The 11,571-nt window shown below is 38.4% G+C and overlaps 1 gene segment (V, D, J or C); it reads right to left on the bottom strand.

Annotated features, from left to right (window-relative positions):
- Positions 1-1,038: 1,038 nt before the first annotated feature.
- On the bottom strand, positions 1,039-1,511 carry LOC146612072 (T cell receptor beta variable 16-like). The segment is given in 2 exon segments: positions 1,039-1,358; positions 1,463-1,511. Coding segments are annotated over 2 exon segments (369 nt in total).
- Between the last annotated feature and the right edge of the window lie 10,060 nt (positions 1,512-11,571).

Raw genomic sequence — 11,571 nt, 5'->3', positions numbered from 1 at the left:
AAAGTAAAAAAGGTGCATTACCTGAAACCAGGATAATGTTTAAGATTATGCAGAAGAAAGTGATTATCATATTTTGTGGCATGATTATATTCAAGAAGTTGCATGTTAAGTCTTCCGTGCTTTCATAACTGTGTATTCAGCTACATTGATCATTCATTTGTCATTTCTGGTTAAACCCTCCCATCAAACAATGGGCAGTGATGCAGTGAATTCTGAGCAGCCTCTACGCCACAGACATACTGCCACGTTATGAAATGGCTTAAAGTGACAAAAACCTGTAACGGATTGTCCTTTTTCAGCACCTCACCATGTTATTCTATATCTCCTTGAACATCTTCATCATCTTTTCCTTCATCTATGCAGAACTATCTGCTATCTGCTCAGGAAACTGTGCATCCAAGCTTCAAGCAGCACCATTGGGTTAAAATTGATGGTGCATTAATATGCTTGAATTTTCATTTCTATCACTGAATTCTATCCACTATATCCAGATTCATGAAAAAGCTACATTTTTCTCAGACCACACCAGTGACTGTGAGCTGTGTCAAAGGTGATTTTATTCAAAGGTTCAAAGTCCCAAAGTTACTGACAGCTCAGAAGTTGCTTTTTATTTCCTTTTAAAATGATTGTTGTCATAGCTAACTCGATGCAGAAGATGTTTCCTGACCAACTGTTTCAGTAGTTTGACAGTAGATGTGGTGTAATAACTCAAAAGGCCTTCCAGAGGATATTAATAAAAAGAGAAGCATATTTTTATCTGAAATGGGAGCTCCTGTTTAAAAAAATAAAAAAAATAAAAAAAATCTCTTGCATTAAACATGTACCTGGAAGCCACAGAGATGAAACGACTAATGTGAAAAGCACCTGTTGTTAATTAAAACCTTTAACCTCCACCTCTTATTATAAATAAATCTAAGGACCTCCCATTTTAGTACCGGATTATAATCACAAGATCAATGTTGGTTAGAATACAGGTGCAAGTGTCTGTGAACTGTAAGAGATAAAAAACTGGCAATTGGAAGGTTTTTGTATTGTGGATCAGTGATATGTAGCACTGTGGTATCTAGCAGCACAGAAGTACACTGCACTGCTGTTCATGAAGAGATCTTTAATTTTCAGTGTGCAGGTCTTGTCTTTATTTGCGTCCCCACCAATTGTCACAGTCACTCCAGGCTCTACAAATGGGTTTGTTATGTACATGTATCCCAGGAGCTGCAGTTGACTGTTTTCTGTTTGCTTGTACCAGAGGATTACATCGTAGCTGTCTATACTGTGTGAACAGGTGATTTCAGCTGCTCGTCCTTGATTTTTATACATATCAGCTGGATCCTGGTGGACTCGGTCACTGAGTGATGAACCTATGTTTAAAAAAACAAACAAAAAAACATCAGAAACCTCATCAGAAATAAATTTCCAATATAAGAGTAAATCCTGAAGACTTGAAAAGTTAAGCGTTCATTACCTGACACGAGGATAATGTTAAGGCTTATGCAGAAGAAAGTGATTATCATGTTGTGTTGCATAACTAAACTCAGGAACAGAGCTGTTATGTTGCCTGTGCTTTCATAACTGTGTATTCAGTTCTGCTGATCGTTCATATACCATTTCTCGTTAAACCCTCCCACCAGGAAAATGGGCAGTGATGCAGTGGATTCTGAACAGCCATTATACTACAGACATACTGCCACCTCATGAAAATAAATAGTGTTTCTGTGTTTGAGTTCCACACTGTTATTTCTTTCTTTGTCTGTGAAAGCTTCGTTAACATAACACCAGTTCATTTTACGGGATTGAAACACATCCTAGGAAAAAACTGAAAGAAGAAAATATATTTGAATACTAAAAATGCTCTGAGCAAACGTGTTCAGATCTTAAACGAACAACAATAATTAATGTTTATGTACCTTGAAGCCACAGAGATGAGAATATGAAAGTGATGACTGGTTGAGCAATCATAGTGTTATTTTACAATGTGTTAAGAAAGATTTTTATTATTCCTATTATTTCCTATTCCTTTAAAACAAATGATTTTCTCATAGCTAAAGCTGTTTCCTGAGAAACCATTTCAGTAGTTTGACAGCAGATGTGGTGTAATAAATCAAAAGGCCTTCCAGAGGATATTTAAAAAAAAGAGAAGAATATTTTTATCTGAAAGGGGAGCTGCAGAAATGCATGTGGGTTTTTTATGTGTATGGTTTTGCCCTGACAATGATCTGACGTTTCCATGTATAATTAGCAGACCGTGGCATGCAGTATTTAACTGTCACTGTCCAAATGCTTATGGTGGACCTGACTACACCTGCTATGAGCAGTGATGGACAAATTAAAGATAAAACGAGAAATGTAATAGTCAAGCAGCAATATAAGATGTGTTACTGTAAAATATTGGCTGTACTGCAGTATTTAAGTCAAGTTTAGTGTCTTCTGTAAGTGCCTTCTCACTCAGCATCATATCATTTAAGGAATAAACCAATGTGATATCAACAGAGCAGATATTACATAAGTAAAATGAAACTGCAGCTAAAAATATGTTTGCTTTTGATCCTTTACTGTTTAACTTGCAGAATATCAGACACTATGGAAAATGCTCATCACCATCTCCTAAAACCAGTGATTCAATGATTTGGATGTGAGTGAATACTTTTGGCAATATAGTGTATGTGTTGAGATGTAGGTCAGCCCCACCTGGTAGGAACAAAAGAGAATGCAAACATTTATACGGTCTGGAGGTCTGTCATGTCTGCTTTTTCTACTTATGTGAATTAAAGCTGTACTTATTTTTTTCTATTTTTTTCTTTCTTCCTGGTTTTATAAACAATGCATACTCTAAATAACACGCTTAGATAAATGATAATAGAACAAGGGTATATTTAATACATTTTTACATGACTGGATTAGGCCACAAACCACTAAAGCAGGTGCTTAAGAGCTTGTCTTATCAAGACCACCAAATGTAAACAAAACAAAAAACTGTGCAGTTTTTGTAGTGTTCAGTGGGGCTTTTTGTCATTGTGCATACCTTGCTGCACAATAGTACACTGCACTGTGCTCTATTTGTGCAACTTTGATAATCACATTTGAAGAAACCACCTCCATGTCAAGATCAACTCATTTTAAGTAAAGAAGTTATTACCTCAACAGAAAAAGAGAAAATTAAACATGTTGACCTTCCTTTGATAACACGTTAAACTATGTGCCTAAGACTTATAGGGATTTAAATCACTGTGTTCTGACTTCAGATCAACTGTGACCTTACTGATCTATCTAAGACCTAAAAGAAAAGCGAACACTATGCTGGCTGGTATGTAAGAGGTCGGGGAAGTATGATCAGTTCAAAACCATCCACTTTGATGGTTTTGAGTTTGTGTATTAAGGGGAGGGTTTTTCCTCTGTGTGCACAGTAGTACACTGCACTGTGCTCAAGTGACTTGAGGTCGACTATAGACAGAGAACCATTCTTTTCTTCCTCTCCACTCAAATCACCTTAAAATATTTTTTTATTCTGACGTTTCGTTCCTGGGCCTACATCAAGTGTAACTGCTGCCCACATACTACTCCTATAGAGTCAACAGCACAGAAAAATCCAAGTTTATGAGCAGCAGTTTGTCACTTTGAAGATATGCAATCCAAAACAAATAAAAACATCTAATCATCTTTTTTCTTCCCTTACAAAGTAATAAGCAAACTAAAGACTATTCTCTAACTCTCAAAAACCAAGAAACAAAAAATGAAGTATTTGAATAAAAAAGGGCCTCTCCCTCCTTATAAGGCAAGCTACAAAGTGCTCGTGAATACAAATTTAAAGTTTACTATTTACAAGGATTATTTACAAAATGCTTTCAGCTACTGTAACCACAAAGACTTCAGATTGTAATGCTGATCTCTCACAGACAGGCGAGAAAGCTGAACACACCCATTGTAATGGCAGAAAAAACATCACATCTTCATGGATCATGTCATTCTTTGCTGTTTTAATGCACATGTCCAGTGCACTTCATGGCTTGGGCTCCATGGGATTTCTGTCTTTCTGTGGTTAAGACCTGTTGGACTTTGTCTCCGGGTGTCTGATAAACATGATGAGCTCCTGTTTGAACCCTGAGTGACTCTTACACTTTGCCAGTTGCTGCAGGTTTTGATATCTGTATTTCTTGAGCTCCTGTGCCACCTACTGGGAGGACATGAAAGTCAAGTCATTTCCAATGTTAGATTAGTTGCCGAGCGGATGTTGTACAGCTTCTCCTGCTTCTCATGTCACTGTTTGCTGATAGGACAAAAATACATGCCACTGTCATTCTGCTGCATATTATTGTAATGGAGACCAGGGGTTCCATTACCTTGTTGGCATTGTTAATGATAAATTGTTGGATTGGGAATTTAAAATAGGGTAATAAAGAAAACACATTAGTTCTTATGGAGTCTTTTATTAGGTTTATTTTGACATACGATTAAATTGACAGCTTGTGAAGGTGAAGAGACAGGGGGACTGACCATCCTACCTGTGTCAGAGAAGAGCCAAAGTTAAAACTGCTTGCAGTTAATCATTTGTCAATAACCTAAATATATGTGAAATGAGAACTTATAAAGGTACTCACCTGTCCTGGTTGCTTCTTGCAGGATGTGGATCAAAAGAGTGAAAGCAATCACCTGCTTAAGAGCTCTTGGAGCAGACCAGTGTGCCAGGTTAGGGAGTATGGTTAAAGAGGGTTTTAATTTAGATAGTAATGGGTGAAGCTTAGTCACCAGTGTGTGAATGGGTGGATGACAGGTTGTGTAAAGCGCTTTGGGGTCCTTAGGGACTAGAAAAGCGCTATACAAATACAGGCCATTTACCATTTATTGGTTTGTTTATAGTATGTGTTGGAAATATGTATATGTTTGTGATGTGCTTTAATGTTATTGTATGTTTGTTTGTGTGGAGGGTTATGTTTTCATTTTGATTAGTTAACCCCTATACTTGGGCTATTCCGGATGCTCACCTGAAAAGGTAGAGTATAAAAGGAAGCCATTTTGTTTAGTTGTAGTGAGTGTTTTGTGCTGTTATCATGCTCCTTCTTTAATAAAGTGTCAATCCATGGATGTGTTTTACTCCAGTCTCGCGTCATATTATTGGACAGAACCTATGACTGCCGGCCAAAACTGGCAAGTGGTGTCAGGAGTGCTGCCTCTAATGAATGAGGTAAATATGATGACGAGAAGTGGAAAGAAGAATAACTGTAATGACGTGGCAGAGGAAGGGGGGAAGGTGCTAGCTGATCCAGTGGCTAAAGCAGGAGCTAAACCTGGCGATAGACTGGATGAACTGACAGCTCTGGTGAAATCATTGATGCAGTCTCAAGCAACAAGAGACCAGAGAATGGACAGAGAATCAGCCCGACAAGAACAAAGATGGAAAAGTATGCAACATCAGTTTCAGCAAATTCAAGTTCAAGTGAAAGAAATGACAGAACAGCAGCAGGAACAAGAGAACAACCAAATCGAGGAGGGAGGTGAACCTGATGAGGGGCCTAGTCTGACTGGTCAGCAGATGTGGTCTCTGCCAAGACAGGAACCATTTCACCAGAGAGATCCCAAGTTGTTGCCACTCACTCCAGATGATGATATTGAGCATTTTCTCACTACTTTTGAGAGAATGGCTCAAGTCTGCCGTTGGCCGAGAGAAGAATGGGCTGTTTGACTTGTACCTCTGCTCACAGGTAAAGCACGTAGTGCTTATGTGCATATGGACATTGCTGATTCGGAAGTCTATGATAAAGTAAAAGATGCCATTCTTGCTAAATACGAAATAACTGCCCGGCCAAAACTGACAGTTATTCACATTAAGAGTTCTCAATGTCTTTTCTGCTGCCTGACTATTTGTTTTCATGTTTCCCACCAAAGAATGTGTAGATGATGAGGCCTCAGTCTCTCCTGGTCTTTGAATGTACCAGTACAAATGACTATGACTTTTTTTTTTTCTTTTCAATTTCTTGCATCAATCATGTATCCTGAAGCCTCAGAGATGGTACAACAAATGTGAAAAGCACCTGAGGAATCATAGTGATACTCTGGATGATCTGATATCCTCGTGTTGGTGTTGTTCCCAGACCATTATGAAAATGTTGTTCCAGGTTCAACATTGCAAGTGACCAATCACATTGTTGTGACGTTATTATTTTGCGCGCCAAGCCATTCGTGCATTCATGAAATTCCAATGTTGCAAGGACAATATCAATTCTGCTTACTGTTTATTAAAGGGTTAGGGTTAGGGTCAGGGTCCGTTGATCGGCAGACAGAGGTGGTTTCACGCAGCTTAAGTACAGTTTTTTGTTTTACGCCGGTTTTTCCCGAAGTCGCAAAAGTATGACGTCACAACATTCTGATTGGTCACTTGCAATGTTGATCCTGGAACAACATTTAGTATGATGATCTGGGAACAACACCAACACGAGGATATCAGTTCAACCGTGATACTCTACAGTGTGATAGCTGGCATTGTACATATTAATGCCTGTCATTATTTATTATGGTGGGTGGAGGTTAAAGGTTTTAAATCTAAGGACCTCCCATTTTAGTACCGGATTATAATCACAAGATCAATGTTGGTTAGAATACAGGTGCAAGTGTCTGTGAGCTGTAAGAGATAAAAACTGGCAATTGGAAGGTTTTTGTATTGTGGATCAGTGATATGTAGCACTGTGGTATCTAGCAGCACAGAAGTACACTGCACTGCTGTTCATGAAGAGATCTTTAATTGTCAGTGTGCAGGTCTTGTCTTTATTTGCATTCCCAGCAATTGTCACAGTCACTCCAGGCTCTACAGATGGGTTTGTTGAATACACGTGTCCCAGGAGCTGCAGTTGGTTGTTTTCTGTTTGCTTATACCAGAGGATTACATTATAGCTGTCTATACTGTGCGAACAGGTGATTTCTGCTGTTTGTCCTTGAATTTCATACATATCAGCTGGATCCTGGTGGACTCGGTCACTGAATGAAGAACCTGTGTTTAAAACAAACAAACAAAAAACATCAGAAACCTCATCAGAAATAAATTTCCAATATAAGAGTAAATCCTGAAGACTTGAAAAGTTAAGAGTTCATTACCTGACACGAGGATAATGTTAAGGCTTATGCAGAAGTATGTGATGATCATGTTGTGTTGCATAACTAAACTCAGGAACAGAGCTGTTATGTTGGCTGTGCTTTCATAACTGTGTATTCAGTTCTGCTGATCGTTCATATCTCATTTCTCGTTAAACCCTCCCACCAGGAAAATGGGCAGTGATGCAGTGGATTCTGAAGAGCCATTATACTACAGACATACTGCCACCTCATGAAAATAAATAGTGTTTCTGTGTTTGTGGTACACACTGTTATTTCTTTCTTTATCTGTGAAAGCTTCATAAGCTCTGAAATTTGGCATGCTGTTTAGGGACAGAGTCCTTTTTTGCTCTATTCCCACCCAAATCTCCAGTGATATTGAAATGATCATGAATTGGTCTTCAAATGTGACAACTTTGAAGTTTAAAGAAAAGGTGTTTCATAGCTTTCTCTCCAGGCTGCTGCTGGTACCAGAGCATCACTCTGTAGTCAGTCTTTTCATGGCCGCAGAACATCTGAACCAACATTTGTGATGAACTCAAAGGGAGACTGACAGACCTCAAGACTCTGACACCTGAATAGAAACGCTAAAAAAAACAATTTTGCTTAAATCATAACATTTACACTTTTAGATAATCTTATGTTACGCAAACAGCATATTATCTGTCAGACAGAGAAAGAGAATATGGATCATATTTTCCTCCAATTTATGTTTTTTAGGGAGCTAAATATTGGGCTTTGACTGATTGAGGTTGAGGAGAAAAGTGAAGTGAAACTTATACTGGCTGGGATCTAACCAAGATGTGGTGAGGAGTATGTTAGTTTAAAACCATCCACTTTAATGGTTTTGAGTTTTTGTATTACAGGGAGGGGTTTTCCTCTCAGTGTGCAAAGCTTGCTGCACAGTAATACACTGCACTGTGCTCAGGTGCCTTTAGGTCCACTATAAACAGAGAAGCATTCTTTGCGTCATCTCCACTCAAATCTCCACTAATATTAAAATGTGTCTTAAACGATTCCTCGTGCCCTTTGTTGTTGTAATATAAATGTCCAATGCGCTTCAGAGCCTGGTCTCCAGGGGATTTCTGGTACCACTGCATGTAGTCGGTCTTTTCATGGCTGCAGACCAGCTGCACTTTTTCTCCAGGTCTTCTGAAAACTTCCAAAGGTGTTTGGGAAACTTCAGCACCCAGACAAACACCTAGAAACAGAGAAAATGAATAATCAGCATATAAACGAAAGATAATATAAATTGGGATCCTTGAATGATAAATGTGATTACCAGTGAGCCAAAACAAACTGAATAATGTCAGCATGATGAGCTTCTGTCTGAAAACAGAACAGTGAGTGATATGAACATTTTCCCCATGCACACTTTTATTGACGCCCTCCTCTTGAAACCAGCTGCTAAAGGTTTTGATGTCAGTATTTCTTGAGCTTCATCGCCACCTACTGGAGGACATAAAAGTCAAGTCATCTCTAATATCAGATTAATTGTTGAGCAGTTTCTGTACAGCTTCTCCTACTTCTCACATCACTGTGTTTGCTGACAGCACAAAAATACACACCACTGTCATTCTGCTGCAAATCATTCACAGTTAGAGCCCCTTTCTTAATGTTTTTTTTGCTGGCTGATAGATAAAAATAGATAAAACTAGATCAAATTCTTCTTTACCTGAATAGTAATAACCTCAAACTGTTGGTATTTATACTGCACCACCTTTAAGGATCCTTAAGTACTTCATGGCATTAATGCATGTACATGTGTGCTGAGATGAAGAGGTCTTTTCAAATCTTAGCAGAAAATTTTCATGAGGCTTGTAGAGGCATGTCTGCTTTTACTACTTTTATGATTTAAAGTTGTACTTATTATTTGGACTTCATTCCTGGTTATATAAAGAGTACATATCTGAACAACATGCCTAGATAGATAAGAATAAAACATGAGTGTGTTAGCATGTTCTATGGATGGATTAAGCCACTAGACAACCACTAAAGCAGGTGCTTCAGAGCGTGTTTTATCAAAAGAGTTTTTGTACAGTTCAGAGGGACTTTTTATCATTGTGCTTTGCTAGCTGCACAGTAGTATGCTGCACTGTGCTCTTGTTGTGCGACTTGAACAATCAGATAACCTTTTTTTACTGTATTCACACTCAAATCTCCAGTGATATTAAAATGATCTTTATATTGTTCTTCATATTTGTCATCTTTGTAGTTCAAATACCCAATGAGTTTCATAGCTGTCTCTCCGGGTGGCTGCTGGTACCAGAGCATCATCCTGTAGTCAGTCTTTTCATGACTGCAGAAAATCTCCACTTTGGATCCAACATTTGTGATGAACTCAGAGGGAGTCTGACGGACCTCAACACCTAGACAGACACCTGGATAAAAATATTTAAAAAAAAACACACACACATTCAGTTTAAACCAAAACATATGATGCATTTAAATAATTTGATCAGTTTCCATGTTTAGAAGATCTTATTCTAGGTAAACACGTTATTACCTGTTAGGCAGCAGAAAAAGAGAAAATTAATCATGTTGACCTTCCTTTGATAACATGTCAAACTGTGTGCCTAAGGCTTTAGGATTTAAATTACTGTGATCTGACTTCAGATTAACTGCGTGACCCTACTGAACGAAGATCTAAAAGGAAAGTGAAGTGAGCACTATGCTGGCTGGCATCTATTTAAGAGATCACAATCCACTTTGATGTTTTTGAGTTTTTGTATTAATGGGAGGGGTTTTCCTTTCAGTGTGCACACTACTGCACTGCAGAGTGCTCAGATGCCTTTACCTGAACTATAAATAGAGAAGTATTCTTTGCTTACTCACCACTCATATTGGCAGTAATATAAAACACAAAGATTTCAGAATGCATTTTTCAGCTTTCACATTTCAATAATTTGCTTATACTCAGACTTCTCACACAAACACTCAATGCTACTAGCAGTCTAACTGCTGGCTCGTTATTTGCAGGGGAAGCAAACAGCGGGGTGAGGTGGCTGTCACCTGGAAATTAAGATGCTTCTCTCTATCCAAATATCCAATTTGCATGCAGTATTTTCTGCAAACCAGCTAACAAGGAATCTCCACCTGTCTCAGCAGAACACACAAACTCGTATGGTAGAAACAAACATCGCATAATCACCGATCATGTTGTAATACAAATGTCCAATGCACTTCATAGCTTGGGGATTTCTGTCTTCCTGTGCTTGTAGATGAGCTGCTTCCACAGGTGTTTGGTAAATTGCAACCCAGAAAAACACCTAGAAAGAAACAAATGGAATATAGATGATATGAAGGGGTCCTCCTGAATGATTAATGCAATTACTAATAAATCAAAATACATGGAAATTTGTCAGCATGACGAGCACCTGTCTGAAAACAGAACATTAAATGACTCTTACCAGCTAGCACAAGTTTTGATATCAGTATTTCTTGAGCTCTAGTGCCACCTACTGGAAGACAAAAGTCAAGTCTTTTCTTGTATCAGATTGGTTGTATCTGTTTGACAATCTTTAAAGTCGAGGTATCTCTTGCAGGCTTCATTTACCTTGGAGACAGCGAGACGAGACAACAAATTCTACGAGCACTCATAGTGATACTATACAATGAGATACGGCCGATATTGTAAGTATTACAGCCTGCTGCTATTTACAAAAGGCTTTAAGTCACTCTAAGAACCTCCCATTCCTGTACTGGATCATAATCACAAAACAGTGTTGGTTAGAATACAGGTGCAAGAAACTCTGTGCGATGAGATGACAAGACAGTGAGGAGGTTTTTGTATTGAGTGTCAGTGATATGTAGCACTGTGGTATCTAGCAGCACACAAGTACACTGCACTGCTGTTCATGAAGAGATCTTTAATTGTCAGTGTGCAGGTCTTGTCTTTATCTGCACTCCCATCCATTGTCACAGTCACTCCAGGCTCTGGAAATTTGGTTGTTCCTACCATGTATCCCAGGAACTGCAGTTGGCTGTTTGTTTGCTTGTACCAGAGGATTACATTATAGCTGTCTATACTGTGTGAACAGGTGATTTGTGCTGTTTGTCCTTGTTCTTTATACATATCAGCTGGATTCTGGTGGACTTGGTCACTGAGTGAGGAACCTGTAAAAATGAATAATCAGAAACCTCACATCAATATAAAATATAGAACGAGAGTAAATCTTGAAAAATAAAAAAAAGTTAACAAGAGTGCATTACCTGACACCAGGATAATGTTAAAGCTTATGCAGAAGAAAGATATTATCATGTTGTGTTGCATAACTAAACTCAAGAACAGAGCTGTTAAGTTGTCTATGCTTTCATAACTGTATATTCAGTTCTGCTGATTATTCATACACCATTTCTTGGTAAACCCCTCCCATGAGGAAATACAGTGGTGTTACTGTGTGTTCTGAGGAACCACTACCCTACAGACTTACTGCCAGATTATGAAAGGACTTGGTTCTAAATTGAAGTTTTCTTTATGACCTATATTTTCAA

Source organism: Diplotaxodon limnothrissa, linkage group LG19 (assembly GCF_057381915.1).
Source record: "Diplotaxodon limnothrissa isolate DT_005_m linkage group LG19, D_limnothrissa_male_GT1.1, whole genome shotgun sequence".
In the NCBI taxonomy this organism is placed as follows: Eukaryota; Metazoa; Chordata; class Actinopteri; order Cichliformes; family Cichlidae; genus Diplotaxodon; species Diplotaxodon limnothrissa.
This window is presented reverse-complemented; position numbering and strand designations above follow the sequence as displayed.